The following is a 26127-nucleotide window of genomic DNA, read 5'->3' as shown; positions in this document are numbered from 1 at the left end:
TTTGTTGTTTATCTAAAGTTGTTAAACTTCTTGCTGTGTGATCATCAGTATAAATCAGTCAAAAACATACCCCATCATCAGCTGTACTGTTGGTTCATGTAACTAACGTATGTTATGGATGAGAATAATTTGACCACATTAAAGCTCAGGAGAAGAGTTGAAGCAATGAAGATCTTTTTTTTATTTCTTGTACAAAATATTGTAGGTACAGTATAAAAATTTGTTTACAAATCATGACAATATAAAGGCAATAAAAGATATATACAGTCTTCTCCCAATTCAACACACCAGGAGGATCACAATCATATATCCACTGTAATGCGAAATACTGGCTCTCTGAAGGCACTCAAGGTAAAGTTGTGAAAGTCGTAGATGTCGGGCTGAATAGACGAGCCGTTAAGCAGTTTCAGTTTTTGCGAGAGTAAACTTGCAAGATGTTTGACAAAAGAAAAACACTTTAAAGACCAAACACACTGCTTGGTGTAACGTTGTTGGTGTATCTGTAGTTTTACAGACCAAGTCAAACCAGAGCCTCAGTCTCAGCACCGCTCTCTCTCTCTCTCTGTGGTTCACACAAAGTGTTGGACACTCTGAGTTTACAGTACCAAAGGTTTTGCAAGAAACGTACCCTTTCTCTTTACAAGGATTTCTGTAATGCTACAGGTGTATCACTGTTTACTGGTTCATACAGAAGTACCTTTGATGTATACAACTGAGAAACGCAGCGCCTCATTTAAACAAATGTTCTCCCAAAATGTGTGTTGAAATACGGTCCGTTCCAATTACAAATTATGAACTTAAACAAATATATATTTATGTATAAAAATAAGTGCATGCATGATGCAAAGTTGCAGCTGGTGAGTTTCCCCAAAGCAGACGTCTGGATGACCAAACTTCCATTCACTTTTCAGCTGCTGCTTTCTGTCTCCTCCCGCTCGACTCTGAGTGTAACAGACTTCTATTTACAGCGAGAAACAAAAACATCCCAGAATAAAAAGTGGCAGGATGATGTCAGATGACGAGGTTAGTCATGTTTCCCGGCCTCGCAGTCTTGGTTCAATTACGGCAAACACTCCTTGGAGTTTAACGCCCGGCCATGTTTTCACAGGCTTTGTTCTTTTGCTTTAAAGAATATAAGATGTTAAATGTCGGCTGATTTCATGCGAGGCGTCTACAGAGTGTCCGGAAAGTAATCACAAACAAAATGAAGAAGCTTAAAGATATACAAATAACAAACGAACATACATTGATACAAAACATTAGTGCAAAGTTGTAGAAATAAAAAAAATAGTAATAACACTGTGCTTGAGCCAAAAACAAGGTGAGGAGCTTCATGTACCTCCATCATGTCCGTACCAGCCCTCAGTCCATCCAACTACCTCTGATTATTTGTACCTTTTGATTGGACCAGTACCTCAGTACCTCTGTTCCTGATGGACTCAGGTTCCTGAGTTATGAAACAGTTGACAAACCAGGTGAACCAGGACTTGCACAGGTGTCTCACCTGTCAGTGAGGAAAGATGGCTCACAGTGCTTAAAGCACAACTAACAGTACGAGCCCGGGAGAAGCTTCAGGTCCGTCATACAAACGACTGCAGGTTTTAATGATAAGACGGAGGTCCCTCATTTAAAACAGCTTCACATAAAACTTTCTAAAGCTTGCTGATTATTTTCAGTCTGTTGATATTGGGTAAAAATCTCCTGACCTCAGTTATGGTGATCTTTAGTTGAAGGATGACATGCTTTTATGTGGGGAGAGAAATTTCTACCATCTAAAAACCAAAAACAGCTCAAAGTGTAAAGATTACGGTGCAACAACAAAAACAACATTGGAGATTTTAGCCTGAAAATCATCTTCTTGTCCTTCACAAACCTCCATCAATATAACCTTAAGGCAGTCAGTCCGTCAGCGAAACAGGAACTAAGCTCCTCCTCCATAAATCCTGGAGGTTTTGTCTGCAGGAGGAGCAGAGATTCAGACGGGTCAAGTTTCTCCATCAGACAGTTTCCTCAGCTGGTGCGAGTCCTCCGTGTTAGCTGTACTCCCTGGACAGTTCGAGCTCCTGAGTGTGTTTGGTTGTAGTTCAGTCTGGCAGTGTGTGAGCTGGTTTCACAGACGCTTTAGATGTTTTAGCTTAATCACGTCAAAAGAAGGAAAAATCTGCTGTCTATAGGTAGTCGGTATTTTATTGCTATAGCGACAGGGTATGTATTTCTGTGATTGTGCTGCAGTGTTTGTAGCATGACCGTCTGTCCATCCCTCCTGCTACACTGATCACATATTACTTTTACACTCGTGCTCATTTTAGAAGTGAGGGGGACGACAAAGGAAATCATTCCGATCCCGCACTTCCTTGGAATGCCTTCGGCCGTGTGTGTTAGTGTATCTGTGCAAATTGTGTACGTATGGGCACGTGAGGTTTCTGTTAGTCAGCAGCAAGAGGCTGGATCTTGTTCCTGGACTGGAGTGAAAGGATGGCGCAGTTTGGCAGTGATGAGTCTTGTCATTTTTAAGAGTAAAGCCATCACTGCCAGGGCATTTTCCTGGACCCCTCCCTGTCCTCCAGCAGCTCCACAGTCGGGGTGGGGGCGGGGGTGGGGTTGGGGGTGGAGTGGCAGGACGGCTGTAGGGGCAGTGTGGCTGTGGAGGAGGACACCGGCATGTCGAGGCTCTCCAGGGAGTCACACAGGGCTCGGTTGGTCTCGTGTTGGGGACAGAGGACGTAGCGGTTTGGGTGGTGGACCTCCACTGTGGTCACAGAGTCCAGGCCCTTCAGGCAGAGAGGAGACGGACCCCCGATGGGATCACGGCCACCGACGGCTCCGAGCTCCATGGAGGACTCGTCCATGTTGACGTACAAGATCTCGTCAGGGTCCTGGGGGTCGGGCAGATCCTCGAGGGCCTTTTCCAGCTCACAGCACAGGGCCTCGAATGATGGGCGATCCTTCGGGCTCAGGAGCCAGCAGGAGAACATGATGGAGTATCTGCAGAGGACGAAGAAATGTTTACTATACACTTCATGTTAGAACTTTATAACTACCACAAACTATCAGGACTATTTACGTTTTTTTCCCCAAGATAATAAATGAATATTTACATTTGTTTAAATAGATTAAAGTAAACGGAAATTCTTAAGTATATCATCTCATCAACCTACATTTTGTGTCTTCTCAAATTGGGGAAATCTATATCTCTGACCAACATGGTTCAATAAACATGTGTTTAACTTAACAGGAATCTTAAAGTAAGATGGAAAAAATTCAAAGGATGAACTGAGCCCTTTAAAAGGAGATAAACTGGACTTGTTTTCAGTCTCTTGCTTTGATTGCTTTATGTTAAGAGGTACTTCTAATCAGAAGGGAAAAGCTTTCGGAGGTCCTTCATCATCAGCTGAGTGTGTTTTGTGAGGAATGTGCAGTGAAGGAGCCGACACTCACATGCAGTCCAGACAGTCTGGAGGCTGTTTGAGACGGTTTCCTTGTCTCAAATAATCGTAAATCTCACTGTTTTCCACCCCGGGGTACGGAGTCTGGCCCCGCGTGGCGATCTCCCACATGGTGACTCCAAACGACCACTGAGGGAGAAAGAGAGAAACGTAGGGAACGGTAAAGAGACAGAGAGAGGGGAAGAGTTTAGAATTCCTTTACACACGACTCAAACATGAATCTGCACTGGTCAAACATTAGCTACAGAAATAACACAGCCATGTTTGTCCGGACTTTCAGGACATCCTACTTTATGTACAACATACTCAGGAATGTACGGACATTTTATGAAGACTTAACATTTGCAGGGTCATAATTTAATAAAGCTGCATGTCTAAATGTGGTAATAGTTTGCCACATCAACATTTACTACACTCATCCCGTGTGAACAAAAACACAGTGCTTCCGTTTGGAGCACAAATCTGTCCAGGGACACACAAACTGACAGCAACACACAGCAGGTGATCTTACCACGTCACTCTTGGTGGTGTAGACTCGATCAGCCAAGCTTTCTATTGCGATCCATTTGACGGGCATCTTCGAGATCCGGCCCTGCCTGTAGTAGTCTCCGTTGTAGATCTTCTTGGAGAGGCCAAAGTCGGCCACACACACGTTCATGTTCTCGTTCAGCCTGAGGCAGAGGAACCAGAGTGTTACGGTGCTGTATACATTTATGTGAAAGCTACAGTTGCCAGTTGGCAGATTGAAAGTTCTACGTACGACATTTAATGTGCTTATAAAATCTGATGCAATGCAAATGAAATCCAGTTAAATGCCCATGTGAGAATGTCGTGCTTTCCTGCATCTTATTGCCCTCTTTGTGCTTCCCCTTTTTGTCAAATATCGCTCAGTCTCAGGGTCTACTTTTAGCTTGTTTCAAGCACCTTTTTATCTATAGCATGCAGCTTAAAAACAGAAAGTGAGAGAACAAGTGATAACAGGAACTGAGGAGTGAAATGTGGAAGCAGAGATTGCGCTTACATGCAGTTGCGAGCTGCGAGGTCTCTGTGGATGAAGCTCTTGCTGCTGAGGTACTCCATCCCTCGGGCAATGTCGGTCATAAACTTTACCAGCATTTGGGACGGGAGGTACTGCAGGACAGCACAAAGAGAACAAGGTCACACATCCTCCACAGCTGACATTCATTTTCTGCACAGCAGAGGGCGCTACAGTCCATCTCTTTGAGGACGTGTGCTCGGTCTGAACTGAGTGCTCCCTGCTCCAGATACTAGCAGGCTTCTCCTGTGGGAAGATTCGGGTTCGGCACCATTGTGTTTCTGAACGCTTGCCGAATATTTCAACATTCTGTAGGAATCTTGTTTTGATTAGGCTTGTGTTTCTCAACCAGGATCTTCGGGGACTTGCTGCGTATAGCAGTTCTCCATTCCAAAAAACGACCTCATCCATTAATAAGAAATACTGTGGATAGCAACGGCCGACACATATTGTGTGTTTTCATGACCTCAGAGTGTGCGTGCTGCCAAAATGGTGTGGATGGGGACTCGGTGTAAAAAATACATTACGCCTATGATGACCTTTGGATATCATTTTGCTGACAGACATTCATGTGAACTTCTAAAACCTGGAACCATTAAGCAGTTAAACTCTGCGGGACCGTACGTGTGCATATTCATGTGACTGCTTGCATGTGAACGTGCATATTGCTGACTCTATGCTTTTTATTGTTTATAATCAGACTTACCACAGGGCAGTCTCCCAGCCTCGAGTAGAGCAGATAGCTGTGCAGGTCTCCGTGTTTCATATAGGGCAGGATGACAACAGGGGAGGGGTAACCTTCACTCTCCACGGTCTGCAGACACACACCTGTAAAAACACCACACATTCGTTTTATACACAAAGACTAAAAGCACGTTTAGGTTAAATTTTATTAACAAGATTTTACTCTCAAATCCGCTCAGTCTTGAATCTGCTAAGTTAGTATTTTACAGGGTCAATTTATTTAAAAATCTAAAACCTTTTGTGAGTAGTATTTATGGTATTTAGTCATACAAATTGAATTAGTTTAGTTTGCCCAGGTTTTTATATATTTGTCTGAAAGATATCTATCTCCAATCCAAAAATATCGCCCTGTTATACTAGAAGATTATCAAGAGTAACAGGTTAGTGCTTGTCTATCAAAGAGGGACTTGTTTTATGATAGAAAGTAGCTCCAATTACATCTGTTTTGTGAGTTATCCTGAAGAACTTTGGCAATGTTTTTATAAACCTGGGCAAAGAAGTTCAACCATATGGGGTAGTAAGAAAAAAAATCTGTTATTTGAATTGGCAGACGTTTCACTTGTGAAGCAGTGTGAATCCTAACTTACCTAAAAGCCTCATGACATTGGCGTGGTCGAACTCTTTCATGCAGGCAGCCTCACGCAGAAAATCTTCCATCTCTGAGCGGGTGCAGATGGCAACTGGAGAGGAGAGGGTGCAGATGTGAGGCCATGTGGTTTTGTATAACTTGTGGCACACGCTGCCAGGGTAAAAATAAACTTTTATTTCAAAGGGTGTTTTGGTTCCTGACTTTATTCAACTATAAATCAAAACATGTTAGCAGTTTGTACAACTATGTTTTTTTAACATGATCATCTCAATTCAAAAGTGGCAGAACCTCACATAAGAAGGCGGCGCTGCTCCTCTCAGCTGCAGAGTTTGAGTACAATTGTCTTTACTTTGGCGCTGTGGTTTATATGGGGCCAACTCTTTCTATTGCCAATATTTTCTACAAGCTGTTCCTTTGTCTGTTTTCTGATAAAGAACTGAAAATTTTAACCCAAAACACTTGTTAATTTCTGACCCGAGGGGCTGTCTGTCAAAAAGCCTGTGTTCCTAATATGAAGGGATTCATTGTGGGGACCGCTGAGTACTTTGACTGTCTACTCACTCTTCATAGTCTTGACAGCAACTTTCAGAGCGGACTCCTCCTGAGTCAGCAGCCCCTCCATCACAGAGCCAAACTCTCCTGAAGAACAAATTAAAGCACAATTAAACACTCAGTTTAGATGCACACTATCAGTAAAGAGTGGTTAGTCTCCTGATTCTACACAGCACAGGGTCATATAGTAAACTGTTACACTATAACAGGGTCAAATGGTGGGAGATAAGTGGAAAGCAAGCACTGGTGCTATAGCAGATTGAACTATTGACTATGGACTATGTACCAACCCTGACTTAAAGTGTTTAGAAGCACCTGCTTCACCTCGCTGTTTGTCAGACACTCCCTGCTCTGATACTCTACATATTAACTCCAGGTTCTCCCAGAAATTAGACACATTTAAAAAAAACAAAAACAAAGCGGCACCTTCTCCCAGCGTCTTTCCCAGGGTTAGTTTATGTCTGTCCACCATCACGTCTTGCAGCTTCTGCTTCAGCTCATCGCTGATGCCCAGGCTGTTCACTGAGGGAGAAACAATGAGGAATTTTAATGGAGTTTGGAGCCCAAAGCACTTTAATGAACAACAAAGGAGAGCAAGAAAAACAGGCAGATTGTAAAACCACAATGCAAAACACAAAGCCAAGAACAAAGTGTTAATGAACACTGCCAGCTGGGAAGCAATGGAAAAAGACCAATCAGAACCATGCTGTCTACTTTTAAAACTGCCCAATATAAAACGGTCATTAACTGTTCTTAAATTTTACTCTTTTTGTTATGGAAAAAATTGTATTAAAATAATTGTCTGTTAAGCTCAACAGCTATGAAGATCTATGGTTTTATTATTTAGTTTTGTCCTTATTCTAAAGTGAATCTAATCGTACATAAAGTTGATCACATTCAAATATGAATAAAAAATACACTGAAAGAAAACATTTTAATGGACAAAAAATAAATAAAGTCAAAAACTGCACATGTTCTTCAGAATCTAGAACAATGAGATGACACGGAGCCTCACACTCTTCTCTGACCTTTTTTCAGGTGTGGGCCACATGGCCATGTAATCCTGCAGGGACCAGGTTGGGAAGTTGAGGTCACAGAATTTAATCTGGTTTAAATATCCCCGACTCTGTCCAGCCAGCTGGCTGTCACTGAGCTGTATGAGTGTTCGGCAAACTGAGCCTCAGACGTTAGCTCTGTTTTCACATCTGGGCCAGAATATGACAAGGCAACGACATGCTCGTAGATCCCCCTCCAGCTGCTGCTACACTATCAATCTGCCACGCGTCAGACAACAATGTGTTCACTCCACAGGCATGTTCCAACACATGCTGGCGTGACCAGCTATTAGCCAATGCATGCAATAACCGGAAAGTTCAACTGTCCGGAGAATTGGCCAAAATTACTGGTCTACACCAGCAGCATAAATCCCACCTAAATCCCTCCAATCTGAACTCTTCCTTTATTCCCAGCGAGCTCTCCCCCATTCACTTACACACATTATCTCCACATCTCATTCTCTCAGCTAGTCTCATTTTACTCACTGAATAAGTTTTTCTCTCCACAGTTTTGCCTTCCCCCTATCCTCTTTGTGGCTGCGGCAAGCTGAGACTTGTGTATGAGGTCTGCACAAATATTGTACGTACACCAGGGACAATGTCAGGGCTTGAATATGACCCAGCTGTGTGAAATGTGAGTCTGTGTGCTGTGTTTACAGGCACCTATCTATGTCTGTAATCATGAGGTGACTGCTGGTTGGTGATTGCACACAAACCACTGCAAACCACTGTTTTGTATTCCACTATGAGGTCGTTGTTGCACCTGGACCAGATTTGAAATCCCACCTTAGTCCCAAAGGTGCAATGACCCTTTAGACTCCAGAGAGAGCAGTCAAGCAACTCCTCATCTGTTCTAACAGGTTGCTGAAATCTCACTCGTATGAGAGGTGTGTAAAGTCATTCTTTCCCTGACGTAATTGTATCCTCTTCCTTATCTCGTCAATCTCTGCAATGTGCTGTTATCTTAATTTCACCTCCCCTGTCTCACCTCCTTCCTCTGCCTGAAGTCAGATCAAGTCAGATCTAATTCGGTTCCCGCCTGATTGTACAGGGCAGGACTCAATTAATTCATTCAGTGCACATCTAACCGATGTGATTATAAAAAGATATAACGGAGAGTTCTATAGTATAAAGGGCAGTGTTGTTGCGGAGTCTGTCAGCTGACAGAACACTCCAGGGCTGTAAGGACTAATTAACCCTTAGTAGTCTTTAATCCTTCCTTTCATCATCCAAACAAACCATTCCTGTCTTGAGAAGTGAAGAATACAACTGTCAATGTGTGTCATTACAGCACCATACTTCTTTCCTTGGAAGTGTTGGATCCAGGCCCAGGGCATGAGAGGAGATGCCTTTATGCTACTATTATGTATCGCTATCTGTCCTGGGGACAGATGCAGGTTTGGGCACGCTAAGAGACTCATCTCTTGCGGCTGCAGGGACAGTCAGGTGCAAATATAAAGTGTCATCTTTCTGAGCAACATGCAGGGGCAGGGAGGGGAACTCACATGTTGCCTCTGTAGTTCTTCGGCTGTAGGTGCGGCGAGCGCGGTACCTTACCACCAGCTCTCCACTCTCCATCATGGGTTCAAACGCCTCTCTGTGAATGTATACATGCAAAATACAATGAGAGGTCACACCAACACATGTGTAAACACAGCTGAAATCTTGGCATTGTGCCATAATTCACAAGAATGACTGTTGCTCTTTCACAACAGATGTTTTCTACTCCAACCAAATGCTTCAGAATGCATGAAGAAGTGAGGCAACCGGGATAAACACTGAAGCCTTTTGGTTTGGCACAGCTATCGAGTCCCTCCCTTCCACCCACGAGGAGTGCTAATAGCCTACGCACCCAAAGCGCGTCTCCTTGCGCCGCAGCTTGGCCACGTAAACAGCCATGAGCACAGCTATGGATACGGCGCCGGCAATGGCCATCACCACATACCACCAGTGCCAGGAAAAGGCCTGTGGGGAAGAGGGATCTGAGGAAAGTGTGGACAGAGACAGAAGACAGTTTAGTTCAGCGAGCCTTTTGAGGTTAAGACAGAGGATTATTGAGAAACTAAGGTGCTAAACTAAAACAAAAAGCTATTTATTTCTTTCCTAAATGTGCAAATGATTTACATGTGTATCGTGACACAGAGTAGTAAGTAAACTAGATAATAATGTTTACTTATTAATTACAAATGCAATGTTTCATAAATCAAATTGACTAGGTGGCCTCAGCAAAATCTTGTTGAGCAAAATCGAAACATTTCCCATAAAAACAAGCTCCTTTTTTCCCTCAATCTCAAAACATTCACTTTGTCCTGAGTTCTTGTTTTCCAAACTCTCACGCTGAGGTTAACTCCCAGCTCCCCCCACTAACTATGCTATTCCCTCACAACCTCCACCCACTGTTTTCCACTTTTCCTCCCGTTCACTCATCCTCCCCCAACTTTCCCTGCCTCGTTTTATCTGCCATTCTTGTTGTTTGAATTGTCTGTCTGGCTCTATTAGACTAAGCAAACAGAGATGCTACACTGTTCCTGCCTGTTATAAATATTTATGATGCGTCTCCCCATTCACCCAGCACCTCTTTCTCTTCCCCTTTCCCGTCTCTCTGAGATCCTCTCTTCTGTTTTTTTGCTTCCTTTCTGATTTTGCTGAGATACACAAGAAGGAACTCTCAGGAACCCAATGACCAAGAATAAGAAAGAGAAGTTTTATGTCGGAAAAAACACCATGAGCTCACTTCTACTGTCACTTTGTCATTATGTGCCACTCTGGGAGGTTACGGAAGAGCATGTTTGTGGGTTTGAATGAGTAAAGCCAGCTATTACACTCACCTCGAAATCCCTCCATTTCTGTGGGAACCAAAAACAGGAGAGCTCGTGTCAGTACATTGACTTTTAGTAGAAAAACAACATATTTGTTTAGTAAAACCTAAAATAAGAAGCAGAATTCACATAAAAAACATCAGTTATCTAATCTGGAAATCAATTACAGTCATTATAAAATGGCACTAAAGTTATGAGCTAAAAACAGATTATTGCTTACAAAGCGAAGCAGCTTCTGACATCTCAAACAATCAATAATCATTCAAGGGTCAAAGTAGATTCATGCTATTTATCATGTTGTCACTCACCGGGAGCAATAAGTGTCAGAGTCTGAATGGGGGTCCAGGGTCCTTGGCCCGCGCCTGTATATGCACACACTCGAAAGGACACATTGGACAGGGGGGCTGACAGATTGATTGACAGCTCAGTGTCCAATCCAGAATCCACAACAAACTGTCAACAGAAGAAACAAGGTAGACAATCAATATCAAGAGGATGATGCTCTTTATGTCTTTCAGTCTGATGAACAATGTCATGTATTTGTGTGTCAGACTGACCTGCTGAGAGGCAGGTGTGCTGTACTCCACCATGTAGCCCTGCAGTTCTCCATTTAGCTTCCCTGGAGGCTCCTCCCACATCATCAGCACCTCTGTCCCATTAAGAATTGCTGTCACATTAACAGGCGGGTTTTCTGGCACTGAAACACAAAACCCAACAGAACTCAAATTCATTTCACTTCTCACACTTACATAGAGAGATCTGTTAGCTAAAGATGTAGCTCAGGGTGTGGCTGTGTATGTGGCCCAAGATTTTGGGTATGAATAAGGAGTCTACATGGCTGCCACTGTGGGCCTGGTGGCCAGGGGCCAGTGGGCTGAGGGTTAGTCAGGCGTGTGTTGTTTTGACAGCCTGAAGCCTCTGGGGTGTGGATAAGTACAACAGCTGGACGTAGAAGATGAGGGAATTTAGAGAATTCAGCTTTATTAGGATAAAAAAGGCTAGCTAAGGGCACCACAGACGAAGGCGATTAGCTGGGTTCAGAAGCCAGTGTGTCAGCGTGGTTGGATGGACTCAGATGGAAACATGCTGAGGCCTGTGTCTCCCTCCTTCACGCTGTCCCTCCTCTTCTGTTCATCCCTGTTTCTGCTTTTTGCTCTCATTTGCCTTTTTCTCTGTGGAGCAGAGACTAAAAAAAGGCTGCTGGCAGCAGAAATACCCATTGCAGAGAAAGCTTAGCTGGGTAACACGCTAGAAATAGCGCGAGGAATTTGTGTATTTGTGTTTGTTTTAGTGTGTTTGTAAATGACATGAATCTGTAGAGCGCAGAAAACCAGGAACCTTTTCGCAAGGAGACGACAGTGCTTATTTCCTTTGTTACCGTTAGAGTTAGGCTTTTCTCTTTCTTTGCTTTTCAATCTTTCAGCCGCCCTACAAAGTCACACAAACTAGCTGGACACCAACACACGCCCACACTGACACGCACACACACACACACACACACACACACACACAGAGTCAGTGTGAGTTTGGGAAACATGGCCCAGCCTATAGATGATGTTATCAGGAAGCGTTTGGCGGGTGATTGTTTCCACATGCGGTCCCTGCTCTGCCTGCCAGCAGCAGCAAAAACAACCTACGAGTCAAGTTGGTTCCAGCAGTTAGTCTCCACCTATGATTCGTCATCTATTGGTCCCTCTCTGCCTCCTTCTCCACCTCTTTGTGTCCTACCCACTCACTTTCTCTCTTTCTCCTTCCCTCCTCATCTTTCTCTCTCCCTGTCCTTCATCCAGCATGATTCCATCTCTTTCTTTCCAACTTTCCCTCTCCCTTGCTGCCCTCTCTGTGGTAATGTCTTTCTCTTTTCTGTCACACAGTTATGAGCTCAGAGACGTTAATTGTTTTGTTGTAAAAAATTGTGGACGAGGAGGGACAAAAACAGCTTTTACTTAAAAAACAAAACAAATCTTGTTGCAACATTTGGGAAGTTTAAAAAGAAAAAGCAGAAAACGATGTGGTCGCTGCTGGTGCCACTTCTTCAAATACTGAAACTACAGGGGGAAAAAATCCTCCTGTTGCTCTAATGAAAGCAGCCATGGTTTAGCGAGACGCTCAGAAACAAACTGGTTTAAGCCACAATTAGTTCAACAGGTTGTAAACATCTGGATACATTGCAAACTACTGTTTCCTATCTTGCTGCGTGCAGCTATAGAAGAAGCTGGTTGTTCGACAGCTTTAAAAATTGTTTGGAAGTAGGGCTGTTCCTCTTTCTGAACGCATCAGCTTGTCCCCTCAGCTCAGCCCGTCTCCGTGTGGGTCAACATGTGGATGGAAAAGGGTCATCCTTAAGCCAAAAGTTGACTCATAACCCTCGGATTTAGAGTCCATTTATAAAAACAAACTCAGCACTACACAGGAAACACTTTTCCCAGATCAGTCGGAGTACAAATTTTGGTGTCATCAGAAATGTCTTTTAATGACATCCACCTCGTTCAGATTTTACAGCAGAGCAGATTGTTGAGTAAATGGAGTCTTTTAATGCTTGCGGTTGCAACTTTGCTGGCAGTCGTATTAAGCAGGATTAGATGTGAAACATGTGTATGTCGAGCCACTTTGCTATGACTCACTTCAGGACAACGTCCCTTAAATCAGGATTCATTCTGCCGTCACTTTATGGACATAGATGGATGAACTGTAAAAAAGCCTTACTAGCATTTGCAATGTTACGAATGATGTACAAACTTCTTTAAGTACACAAATCGGCCAAGTTCATTCATTTTATTCAAGGTTTTCAGAACGATGCATTTCTGGAGTCATGGTTTATACATGTATAATCTCATTGCAGCTTTAGGATTAGGAGGGTAACATGGGTCGTCTCGTTTCCTCTCCCACCGCCCAAACCCCCCCTTTCTGTTCTCTCTTCCCCCGGGGAAAATAGTGCTCTTTGGGAAAATAGCAAAATGAGTGTTTTCTCAAAGCGCCCCCTTCCCTTGTTTCCCTGCTCTTCTGTCCATTTCTTGCCTTCTCTCACCATTAAGCCCATTTTTTTTTTGTCTTTCCCACAGTGCCTGGCTGTGTGCTCTGGAAAGAGAAATCACAGGTCATCTGGGGTCAGAAGAGGGGGGAAATGAGAGATGAATGAGAGAAGTTGAAAGACTGGACTCTGGAAAAAAGAACTTGCTCAGCTTGTTTGATGCAGGGAAATCCTCAGTTTGTAGCATCCGAGGTAGGAAAACACTATTGCAACATAATGCAAGTTAGACAAGGCCCGAAGGGGAAATGAAGGATGCAACACAAAACAGAACTGGTAGGAGACAAAACTGAGAATGAAGGAGGGGCACAAATAGGGACTGCCAAAATGAAGAAAGTAAAAAAAGAAGTAAGATTCATCACAGAGCCGAATGGGAGTTCTTTCACAGTTTTCAGAGGAAGATGTGGAAACTGTGACTAAGCTGTGAACTGTCTACCTTTCCTCTTCTCCCTCTCCCTCTCTTTGACCTTAAATTCCTCCTGAACTATCTTTGAGCAGAAGCTTAATCTTATCTTGTTTTCCTTTCATCCTCTGACTCAATGGAACAAGTGCACAGAGAGTTGCTGGTGCAGGAATGAAGCAGTATGGTCCAAAGGGAAATAAAACACTGATTTTTTCCACTGAAACAAAACCATAACTTTGTCATAATAAAGAACTGAAACCTGAAAGTCTTCACTTGATCTTAAAACCGCTTCTAGTCCTTCTCTTAAATAGCAGCTTTAAGGAGTGCTACTTCTCCCTTTTTACATTTATGAGAAATGTTGAAATGTTTTTAGGTTATAAGCAGCCTCAACTATGGAAAGCCCCCATCATTCCTCCAGTGGCATATCTCTCCTCTTAGTATACGCTGTTTCCATTCCCATTCATCCAGGGATAGAGACAGCATGAGCTGGCATGGAAAATCCCACCTCAGTTTAAACTCAAACACAGAGCGGCCCAGCGTTTAGCTTGGACAGAGTGCTACGATCCTAACTGAAGCCTTTCAGCAGAGTTTAACGTCCACCCTCCCTCCCTCTGCCTGTCTCCGTCTCCACCTACTCTGTCCCTTCACCACCAGTCTGCCTTCTACCTCAAGAGTTTACATTTGAAACTGGGTTTGTGGAGGTACAGTGACGGGTGTCTGGTACTCTTCATAAACACAGACTAAGTGGAAGGGTACAGGAAGGAATATTATGACTAAAAGTGCACTGTAACTTGATTCGCTGACTCCCTCTTATCATAACATATGTTTTCAATAAGTCTAGACTCACTTAGAAAGTCAGAAAAAATGTGTCTTGGGGCAAAAACTCTTTCAGAGAATCATTAAGTGTCCCTGATAATTAAGAGTATCCCTTTAGGCAAAGTGCTTTCTTTCATTAAGCTGTCCAACAGTCAGCATGAATGCGACTACTGCGCTCCAGGGGTCACAGAAGGGGACGTTTTGGAGCTTATGTCAGCTTGAGGCATGACAGAAAACAATCAGGCATAAGAGATCATTAGAACACAGCTGCAGGACAACGCTTAAAACTCTTAACCACTGCATGAGCAAAAATAAAATAACTTATAACAGATTAGTAGATGTGAGACTCGAGTCAGACCAGTTAAATCCTGGAACCAACAAACAGATCAATAAGAAAGTTACACACATCTTGGAAAGCCATTATGATAATTAGGCCTAGCACTAAAAGGTCTGAGCTACATAAAAAACTAATTCAGCTTTAATGCAAGACTTAAAATGTTGAATCATTCTCATTGGCAGCAATCAGGTAGCTGAAAGAGCTGCAATTCACCAATGAAGAACCGAGACTTGACATTTGTTTGGTAAATATTACTCTGCATAGCTTGGTATTGTGAGCAGTAAAATTATAAAGCTGTCCTGGTTTCAGTCCAAAGCAGGAGTGGGAGGAGACTTGGACTTAGACCTCAATCATTACCCCAACAACACAGCCTTGACCCTACCTCCCTTCAGAGGAGGTGATCCCATGCACACACATACAAAAGACATCCAGGGTGAAAACAAACATCTCCACACTTGGAGGACTCACCTCCTTCTTTGGTATGTAGCTCCACCCAGGGCGACCACTCAGATGGGCCCTGGCTGCTGTGACAGGCCACCCTGACGGCATAGAGGCTGTGGGGCTCCAGGTCCCCAATGACGTGCGTGGCTGGTGGGATGTTCACATTCTGGTTGTGGATCATCATATCTGGACCCGATATGAAAGACTCTCCTGAATGTTTGGCCTGAAAGAATTTAGATGAATGATGAATTTCAACTTTGCTATAGCCTCCACCTGCCTTTAGACTGGATTCTGAACTACTGAAATACAAAACTAGAAGGAACATAATTTTTATGATAGAAAGCAACTGCTTAGTCTGAGAAACATCGTCTTAATTTAGATTATCAATGCTACCTTCATGAGTTAATTGTTACTCATGATCAATATCCTAATTATCAATTCAACAATTCACATTAAAACAATTAAACCAAATATCAAATAAAAAATAGATTTGTCCATTTGACTAATTTGAAGTTTTTAAATAAACTTTATTGTTTAATAAAGATAGATCCTGATATTTCACGACCCACGTGTTAAGACTAGAATAAAGTTCCTGTTTTTGCGATAAAAAATATTTTTTTAGATTTTTTGAGGGGCATAATTTTCCCCTTTATGCAAAGTATCTGACAGCATTGGGTATAAAGTCTTGATGAAGAAAGGATGGGGGTAGAAGTTGGTACATAATGGTGGGGGGTGGGGTCATTAAGTGATAATTGCCCAAAGTGGTGTAAAATCTGCTTGGCTGCTGTTTTAATTGGGATCCAGGCTCAGTAAGGTGCCCTGAAAGCAGAACCCATCAAACACATTCACAGTCAGAAACCTGCAGCCTCTGCAAACTCTCTGTGGTAAACACATTTTAAGAGGAACACAAGCCAGGAAAAATCCTTCATTGCAGCAATCTTAAAACCACATTAAATTTGCTGGTCTGGACCATTGTTCTCTGCTGCTTTGCTCTTAATCAAGCAGCTCCAACAGGCTACGGGCTGCACTTCACAGGGTGGGCTTTACAGTAAAGCTGAAAACGTATTTAAAAAAAGACCAAATGAGCAGCCACACAAACAGAAAAGGTGTGTGTGTGCAGCAGGTGCGGCATTGCACTGTTCTAACAATGACTTGAAAAAACAATGAGTATTCAGAGGCCACATGTAGCTGGCTGGGTGATGGCGTGACCCGGTGGTGTGATCCAAAGGAATATTAAGTTGTGTGAATGAGTGTGTGTGTCAGAGAGAGAGAACGAGCGCCATTCCAGACTCAATGAATCACCGTCCAGCCGGTAAACAACTGTGTTCAATCTAATTGTACAGCCCAGCCCTGAGTCACACTTCAGACGACATTCCCCTTCTATGGCTCAGACGTACAATACCTGCTGTCACTGCCTTTTCCTGTTTCTTTCACTCACTTTCTCCCCAGCTTTCTTTCTTTCTTTTGTTTACTTATTTCTCTCTTTCTCCTGTTGATTCTGTCTTTTGCTGACTCTATCTTTATGTCTTTCATTCTGTCCGTCTCTTTTTAAGCTCCCTTTGTGAAGTACGTTCATATCTCTCTTCTCTCCACACAGTACGCTTTTTCATGTTTCTCCTCACTACACAATGAGCCGTTAAATTCGGATTTTTGCCCCATTCTGCTCAAGCCGGCCCCTTGCCTTGTTCCCTAGTGAGGGTGAGGGGGTGAGGGAGGGCTGAGGGAAGGGGTGGGGGCAAGAACAGCAAGAGGTATGAGGGGCAGCTTTATTAGAACCAGACGTTTAGGGGTGGTGCTGCACTGCTCCCTTCTGCAAGAGAAAATGTTCCTCCTCTCTGCTATGAAGCGTAATGGCCACAGAGGAGCAGAGTGGCAGAGAGACACTGACAGAAAGAGAGAGAGGGAGTGGTGCTACATAAGATTAGTCCAGGAGGCCACTCTCCCCAGAGTGAAACCTGATCCACTGCTACATGAATAAAGTAGGGAGGGTACAGGATGAGTTAAAAGAAGAAAGGAGAAGTTCTCTTTTCTTTAAAACTAGGCTTGCAAACTGCACAAAAAGCTCTGGCTGTCAGAGTCAGGTAAATAAAAGGAGAGTGATGTATTTGTTGAACATGCAGGTCAAACAGACGCAGTGATTTTTCCAAGCTAGTTTCGTCAATTAGTTGTGGTATTCTAGTCTCACGTTTTTATCTCATGTTGTCTCACCTGAACAGAGCAGCGGATAATCGGATAGTCTCCTCCGAAACCAGGCTGCCATGATAAACGGAGACTGGTGGGAGTGATCTCTACAGCTCTTAGATTCTGGGGCTGGGATGGGAGAACTAAAGAAAGAAAGACACAAAAACAAAAGATACATCAATATGGAAATATACAATGTGGACAAAAGAAAAGTCCATCCAAACTGAATGAAGACGTCTGATAGAAATGTTGGTGCTTCCACAGTGTGATACGTACCAGTGATGGTTCCAGATCCAGAGGTGGCCACACCTTTGCGGTTATGGGCCTCACAAGAAAAGGTGCTGGTCCTGTTCAAACCTGGAGGGAAATATGAGACAACATGTGCGTGTGAAGACGGCTGTTTCTAAAACCAAGAATCCATGCTCAGCATGCTGAGTTGCATTTAATGTTGATGTGAGAATGTGTGAAAGTTCATACTGAAGTGAGAATACAGTGATGGTAATAGTTTCCATAAGGTAACGTGATCTCTCTGTCAACAGGATTGTGATTAGTTTCGGTTTAGTTTATGCTTGTTGACAGTAGAGACTCAGGCTGTCCGAGGGGCACCAGGTACATACAAAGGGGCTCCATCATGCTCTTCAATCATTTTCTCCACTGGGAGGAAAACCCGGAGGGCACTTTATCCATCACACGGACCAAAACAATAGATGTATTAATGATTATTTTGGGTCAATTATAGCACAGACTAACACTGGCAGGAGCAATGAAAAACTCTCACCAATCTGTGCCAAGAATGTTTACATCAATATATTGAGCCTGGTCCATTAATCACTTTTGAATCAATCTTTGTTGTTTTATACTGAGGTAAAAGATAAATCAAAAAATCAATACCGTAAGTGCTGATTAAGCGAATTGCAGGTAAAAATAAAAGTTTTGTTGCCATTTGGTTCAGATATAAATCTGGTTAACACATCATTTTAACCTTATTTGTACACTGACATCTAAAAATGTCCAAAAAAACAAATTTAGTCCTAGTTGTCTTTCAACTCGCAGATTTACAAAAAGTCTCAACTAGAATGTGGACTTAACTTTACATGAATCACTCTTGAACATTAGGATCTCTATCCTATAGTCTGACATTATTGCAGCTTTCCATGCATGCAGCTTATTGATAGTGAGAATATTTTTCCAGTGTAGTTTCTAGAACAAAGAGAGCTGTCGTGTTGAGGTCCAGGTGAAAAAAGCTGAGCTGCTGCCTGCACGAGGCTGGGGCTCCTCTGAAGGGGGCAAAACACTATGACACACGCTGACATTCAACAGAGAATGAGTCCTCTCAAACAGTGACTCAGAGCGTGCTCACACACTCTTGAATCACTCCACAAGACAACACACACACACTGCTGAAACATGTGACAGTCGAGTTTTTCAGTTATCTAACACCCAAACATCAGCCACAAACTGAGACTTGCACAGCATTACGCAGTGTTGCTCTGCGCCGACGGCACCATGCCTCCATTGTGCTGCGGCCGGAAAAAGAACAGGGGGTACGATCCTTGCTGGGTGAAGGGAGGGATTGTAAGAGAGGAAAAGAAAGGAGGGGTAGAGGGATGACCACTGCCTGTGTGGGTGAATTAACTGCTCATCAGGCCATCTCTAAATTGCGCCATTCGCTCTTGTGTCTCCTTCCTTCCCCATCAGCAAACCGCAACACAGCATCCCCTGATCAGCTGAAATGTCATAATCGGTCAACAGGAAGAACTCCTGAGCTCATGAGCATCGCAGTATTGACCAACAGTGCTGATGTCAGCTGGGGATGAGTGTAGTCATGTGGAGGAGTGACATATAAAGAGACAAAATATTATGAACTGTTTTCAAATGATGTTAACTTCATTAATCGATCTCTGTTGGAACCAAAGCTCTTTGTATGTCTACTCTAGTTTAAGGACACTGTCCATTACGTGTGGATGGAAACTTCCTCTAACTGCGAGCCACAGGGACGTGTTTTGCTCTGGACTCCTTCATGGTTGGCATGTACTTCATGCCATTTCCCTTTATGGGCCTATTGAAAGATTATTTGTGTTTGCCCGGGTCTGGACCTGAGGTCTGCCAGAGCAGCTGTCCATTCCAGAGATGTGAGTGTAGGTTACCATCGGGTCCTGGTCAGCACCAGCCAGCCTCTGATGAGTCAACCAGATCCTTAAACCAACCACTGCCACCTGCTCCTCCTCGTGTGACTCAGCCTGTCCTCCTACTACTGGACCTAACACGGACCAGCTATCTGGCAGGCAGCTGTGGTTTGCATTCAAGCAGCAACAGAATCTTTTCTCTCTTTATTTCTTTTATCTCCCTGTGTCCTCTGCCCGTCTATTTTCCTTCCCCCTCTTGTCCCTCTTGTGCCTGCTGCTCTGGCTTTACCCATCAACCACACAACCACCCGGCATGTCCTCAATGGATGCACTGGCTCTGTGCCAGCCAGTCTGCTCTCTGGGGAGGGTGGTCATTTGGCGGTTTTGTTAAAACCATGAAGGGGGACATGAAAGCCTTTGAAACCATAGAAGATAGTTGCTGTGAAGCTTTTGAAGCAGTGCATTATAATGAGTCTAAATGGATTTAATCAAACCATTGTTTGAGAAATTGTCCTCTTTTTAGCAATTTAAAACTTTGCCTATTTCAGTCAAATTGTTAATGTTGTGCTGAAGTGAATTGAAGTGCTTGATTGAGCATTGTTGATTGTTTGATTGTTTACCTCTTTTATTTATTTAATTTTAACTCAATATTTTGTTTTTAGGACTGTCGCTTGAAAAACACCAAATCATCTTGAGAACGACCAACATGCGATGAGTATTACTCAAACAATAAAAGACCACAGCCCGCTATAATGATCACTGAACATGGGGCTGTATCAATTCAAAGTGAGAGCCCTTGAGGAGTTGACTGAGGCTGTATGTTTTGATTGGTCTGACTAAGCTGTGTACATGTGGCTTAAGCCTGCTGGGGTAATAAAGAGTGAAAGATGATACCTGTGAGTTTGAGAGTGGAGGGTGAGAGGGCCACCGGGTCTGTCAGGGAGTTGAGAGGAGCGCCGTCCTGTAGCCAGATGAGCCTGACTGGTTCTGGAGGTCCGTGGGCCACACAGCTCAGGTTCAGGGTTACGTTGGCCACTACAGAAATGTGCTGAGGTTCCACAGAGAAATGAGGAAGGCCTGAGGAAGAATTAGCTGAATCAGGGTCTCAACTTAATCCAAATAAAACCGTAGCTCTCAGAGGAGACTGCTTATTTTTGTAGCTGTGGCTGAAGATGAACTCACCCTCCAGCTGGATTCCCCCCTCCTCAGACAGGGTCTGGTGGCTTTCTGATAGAACAGCACATCGGTAGGAGCCCATGTCAGGAAGCTGGACCTTTTCAATACTGTTGGGTGCATAAAAGGATACAATCAGGCAGGTTTGATAAAGATCAAGCAATGAAAAAACAAACTGATAAAACAGGGACACAATGACAGAAAGATGCACCGACCATGATTACTTTCCTTCTTTGTTTCATCCAATCATACCAGGATTAAATTAAATACATAAAGCTACAGAAGGAAAGGCATGCACAGAGTGATATCATTTATTACTGACTTAATTTCACAGTGGCCCAGACTGGCTGGAAGTAAACATGGTTTATATTGTATTTGATGGGGACAGCAGATATTAATGAACAGTAATAAATACAAGATCTAAACATGCCCGAGTTAACAAGAATGCTTATTTTCATTTCCAGTGCCTACAGGTACATACTGATGTAATCCAGCAACAATACTGGTTAAACTGGCCGACAAGATAAGGTGGAGGAACAGGAAATAAAGTCAATCACAGCAGATGCATGACTGACATTTCTAGGCCAGGTGTGGCTGCCTCACAACACATGAACCTTTGTGGTTAAATCTCCTGCATTGGCAGCAGGTACACTGCCTACCTGAGCGTGCTCATTATTGTCCAACTGTTGCTGCCAGTGTGGACTTGGAACTGGTTGGTGTCTGCATACTGAAGTGGCACGCCGTCTCTCAGCCATAGCACATCAGGAGGGTCTTCTTCCTCGCCCCCTGTACCCCTCAGGGTGCAGTGCATTGTCACAGGTTTGCCCAGCGAAGAGATGACAGTAGTGGGACTCCGTTCGAACTCCAAATCTTGAAGAGAGGGAAGAAGCAGGATTGGGTGTTAGCTTGTGGTTAATATATATGTAAACACTTTGGATTTAATAAAGGAAATCAAGTTACTAAAACCCCTGTAGTGGATTAAGCAGTTTTAACGGTTTGTGCCAGAAAACAACAAAAAACAACAATGGATGATGTGTTATATTTCAAACAATATATTGCTTGCTTCTTTGATTTAGGAATTAATTGTTCATCAAACTTAAGAGAAAAGTTAAAATCTCCACGTTCCCACATCTTTATGCCCAAAACACAAGATGTTTGGATTAAACATTTATATGATTGATTACCAGAATTGTTGACTTATCAATTAGTCAAATGATCTCCCCACCACTAAAATAATCATTAGGTTGTGTCCTTGATCTGATAAATGTTGTATGATAACAGCAGGTGAACCCAGAGTTTATCCACCCTCACACTGGTTTTTGAACGAGTCGGTTATCTTGTGTCCCTGATGGGCAGAAGGGCCGACCTGAGAAGGACAGCGCTGATACTGGGACAAAGGCTCCTTGTGAGAGGACGGTGTCAGAGCACAGAGAGCTCAACACACAGACTTAAAATATTCAGGGTTTCTTTCAAACAGCTATGATAGGCCTGCAGGTTGTCTGCCAAGATGTCTGCGAATCTGTTCAACATCCTAGAAAATGAGTCACAGAGGGGTCGTCATAAATATGACGAGTATGGTTCTGCTTTTTCTTACTGCAAAGGCATTCAACAGAAACGAGGAGTATTCCTGAGAATGTGGAGGCCGAGGCATGCATGCCTAGAGATAAATGAATGGTTACAGCCTTGATCTGTCCAGACATATATTTTGCAAGAACACATATAGTACATCACATACATGCTAAGCATCCACAGAGCAGACAAGGAATAACTACTCCTCGTCTTGATGAAGAAGATAAAGGACAAAGGGATGTGAGAATGTGCAAACTTGGGTTTTGTTCTTGAATTTCAGAACAAAAGTAAATCACGCTTGTTTCACTGAGTGATGATGCCTGTAGAAGATTTTCTCAAGCTTGTCAACCCGCCCTTCTAGTCTGTTTCATGGCCAACCTTCAACCTCTGACCCCTTGCACTGTGACCTCACAGGACTCCACTGCAACCCATCTCCCACAAACGCACATAATTCAGCTGCTGAAAACAGACCTGTAATGGAAATAACACACTTTGGTAGCAATTATTTTACTCATGTGAAGAACACACCCTTGATCCTTAAAATGTGGACCAAATCCACACACACAAACACAACCCAGCATTCAAAGGCTTGTTCGGGGAGTGTGCAATAAATGAAGAGGCCCGCTGTGTGTCTGCTTCACCGCCTCTCTGTCTCTGTGTGCTTTTTGGCGTAAAAAGTCATTCCTCCCTTTATTTTTAAGCTTGGCTGAGCTCTTTCAACAATCTGCATGACCCTGACTTTGTTTCTTTCCAGTGCCTTATTGAACAAAAACAGCCCTACTTTCTTTCTCTGCCTCTTAGTGCTGCATTCATATAATAATAAGCTTGTAAACCTTTTAATGCAGAGATAGACAGAGAGGGCAGGCTGTAGTTAAACTCTGTGTGCGTGTGTGTGTGGCCTGTCTCCAGTGATTCATTTGTGCTTAACTACTCCATCTCCTCCCCTTTGTCCCCCAAATTCCCTTGAGGTCCCACACTTTTTTTTCATGATCTGCCTCTTTCCACCCCGTCTCTACTCCTACTCTCCTTCATAGTAAAAGCTCAGATGTTAAATGTCAGTGGACTGCACATACCAAAAATACCCGACACAGTCCGAGCATTTATTCTCCTCTCACTCCCTCCTTTATCTTTCTGCCTTTTTAACGCTACGTAATTCAGCCCCTCCATTCACTGCCGCGCCTTTGCCCTTTTCCCATTTAGCTTCCTTTTCATGCCATTCTTCGGATTCATCGCTACACATTTTGCCACCTCCCCTCCCAAACTCTTTCTCCTCCACTCTTGCCCCCGTAGCCCATCCATCAACTCACTGTTTGAGTCTGACTCAGACCAACTCTGACTCACAAACCAAAGCATTCGCCCCCCTGATCCCCTCCTCATCCCTCACTCCCGGACCACAGCCATTCTTACAACCAAATAGGAACTGAGACATCGGGAAAAATTCTCCTTGAAACCATCAGTCTGAGCGTATAAATCACAGCACTGTCTCGTAATCTCTGTCCCTCCTCGTCATACATCTGCAGAGGGCAGAGCTTCCAGAGAGACGGCATGACCATGATGGTCAAAACACATGAGCTGACAGGTGGAGGCCCCTGCAGGGACCCCATGTTTTCATCCTCAGGTTGCAGTACTTGATGTATTCCAATATTTTAGAAGCAAAGTTGATTGTTAGAGCAGATACGCATTTCTAAATAATGGCTGGTAGGATTTCTAGGATTTTGGTCCTGATGTAAAATTACCAGGTATGTAGAAAAGAGTCAACAGTCTGGATTCAGTAGGGCAAAACAGCAGATTACTTTCTATCTAATTCTGAACTGAGTGTTAGGATTCTCTCACTTCCTGACTGGATTTATTTAACCCCTTGCCCTTCCCATGCCTGGAATACATCTCTCAAAATTCCGCAGTATTCCGGAAATACCATGACTGGTGGGAATCCATGTCTGGATACCTTGTTTGGATGAGTTCCCAGGAATAATACACATTTTGAAGAAGGATGCATGCTGAAACTGATCCTTCAGACGCACTCCAGCTATATAGTGCCAGTCAACCAGAACAGCTACACACAACAAACTCACTCCATCACCTTTTACCTGCTGACACTGACTCAAAATCCTCAGGCTGACTGAACTAATACAATTGATCTTTTCTGGTTTACTGTCTTTGATCATGTTGTTTTACAGGCTTTTTTTTATGAGTGTACAGAATTCCTTCACGTTGGCCAGATGTTGAACGCACTTGCAGCTGTGGTTTCAATCGCCACCCCAAAGCAAATTGATTTAATGAGTTAGAAGCAGAAGGCTGACTGGGCTAATTACTCATTACTTTGTTTTCCCCCACACTTAAGTTAACAAACAACGTTCAGATTGGAGAAAATGCTGCGGCTGCTCAGCGCTAAATTAAGCTTACCTGTCAGTGTGGCCGCAGCAACTGGCCTCCAAGCAGAAAGAATGACAGTGAGGATCAAAAAAGACCATTTAGACCGGCTCATGGTTCTTGTTGAAAGGCGATCACCTCCGAAAAGTTGCTTCATCAGAAGAGCAGTCATCTCGGAAACACCAGCGGACTCCATCACCGCATCTCAGCAGCTCTATGATCCAGAGTAGTGCGCTGAAAATGTTTCGCTGTGAGAAAATGAGATTATCCACAGATGGGACCAAAGCAAACCGGATCAAGAGGTTTCAGTTCCCTTTTTTTTTAGGGAGACAGACAAAAAAATCTCCGCTCTGGCAAAAGTCTTGTTCCCTTATGTTGTTGTTTTGGTTGATCCCAACACGGAGTACTATCCAGCGAAATTAAAGTCAGCAAAAAGCGCAGTAAAATGTTCGTCCGTTGATAAATCCAAACCCGATCTATTTCTGAAACACATGGAGTATTTTTAAACCGGTGTTTCCTTCAGTTTGTCGTCCAAAGTCTCTCCTGCCCACCGGTCTCCCTCAGACTCTCTCAGACATTCCCCTGGCTCTTTCTTTCCCTCTCCCCCTTCAAACAGGATTCAAATTCCTCAACTCAAGTTCTTTCCACCCTCCTCCTCCTGAGTCTCCCTCCTTTTCTCAGAGGATGTGAGAAACCCTGCGGCATGCTGATTGTCTCCACACAATCACCCATTCGCTTTTTAATTACACACGGATCCCCAGAAGTTGTAAATAGCCCCGTAAATTACTCGTTTCCCGCTTGAAACAAAGTATGTGTGTCAGTCTGCCGCAAACACAGACCTGAGCACTGCCCGTGTGCAGATAAACAACATGGTAGATAAGATTTCCAAGGTAGATCTTCAATCAGTTTGTTCACTGAATAAATGAGACACAGTTGGTAAATCTTTATAAGATCATTTAACTTAACACATTCTCTCACGTCACATTGCATTAATATGAATATTTGCTCAAGCATTTTTCTTAGAGCCTGCTTATCGTGTCCTATTAAACTGTACCTGCATGTGTATTGTTGTTGTTGATTCATGCCTTTAAACTTCTAAATAAATGTTTTGTATTAGTTTATTCTGACGGTGTATTCTTGGTTTTAAACACAATAAGGGTCAAACGCTCCACTGTTTAACAATTGAGAAATAGTTATATTTTTCATGCAAAAAAATTATAAAGCATTTTCTATTGGCTCCTTAATAGTTAAGTTAAATATAAAAAAACTTCCCTTGCTTTTTGTTATTGGCCTATAAACTTAATTTGTCAAGTGACTTGCTGCAAACAGTTTAAAGTATTTCGACCTTTATTTACCCAGCTGAATTAAGGTCAGAGATGAAAGCCAGTGGATGGAGGCCACAGGGACAAAAATGTATTACAATAATAGTAATAGTATTCAGA

At 43.2% G+C, this 26127-nt stretch overlaps 1 protein-coding gene across 1 annotated transcript; it reads right to left on the bottom strand.

Annotated features, from left to right (window-relative positions):
* Nucleotides 1–171: 171 nt before the first annotated feature.
* Nucleotides 172–25504, bottom strand: LOC138597156 (tyrosine-protein kinase receptor UFO). The gene is made up of 20 exons (XM_069668709.1): nucleotides 24719–25504; nucleotides 21406–21616; nucleotides 20756–20856; nucleotides 20468–20650; nucleotides 17724–17804; nucleotides 17475–17590; nucleotides 15294–15489; nucleotides 10799–10938; nucleotides 10550–10694; nucleotides 10251–10268; nucleotides 9275–9404; nucleotides 8928–9019; nucleotides 6794–6889; nucleotides 6377–6454; nucleotides 5814–5906; nucleotides 5189–5310; nucleotides 4468–4577; nucleotides 3958–4117; nucleotides 3439–3575; nucleotides 172–2985 (listed from the first exon to the last, which is right to left on the bottom strand). The coding sequence occupies exons 1-20, from the start codon at nucleotides 24879–24881 to the stop codon at nucleotides 2526–2528; spliced, it is 2832 nt and encodes a 943-aa protein (XP_069524810.1). The 5' UTR covers nucleotides 24882–25504; the 3' UTR covers nucleotides 172–2525.
* Between the last annotated feature and the right edge of the window lie 623 nt (nucleotides 25505–26127).

The sequence above is a fragment of the Semicossyphus pulcher genome, unplaced genomic scaffold (genome assembly GCF_022749685.1).
Source record: "Semicossyphus pulcher isolate SPU_LCO1_2020_fin unplaced genomic scaffold, fSemPul1.0.p SCAF_19, whole genome shotgun sequence".
Lineage (NCBI taxonomy): Eukaryota > Metazoa > Chordata > Actinopteri > Labriformes > Labridae > Semicossyphus > Semicossyphus pulcher.
Note: the sequence above shows the minus strand (reverse complement) of the source record. Positions and strands in the feature narration are given on the sequence as shown.

Excerpts from the sequence above, each read along its gene's own strand:
- LOC138597156 (XM_069668709.1), bottom strand. The coding sequence starts at position 24,881 with ATGGAGTCCGCTGGTGTTTCCGAGATGACTGCTCTTCTGATGAAGCAA. Across the intron at positions 17,805-20,467 it reads CTCCACTCTCAAACTCACAG|GTTTGAACAGGACCAGCACC; the intron begins GTATCATCTTTC and ends ATTTCCCTCCAG. Across the intron at positions 15,490-17,474 it reads TTATCCGCTGCTCTGTTCAG|GCCAAACATTCAGGAGAGTC; the intron begins GTGAGACAACAT and ends AAATTCTTTCAG.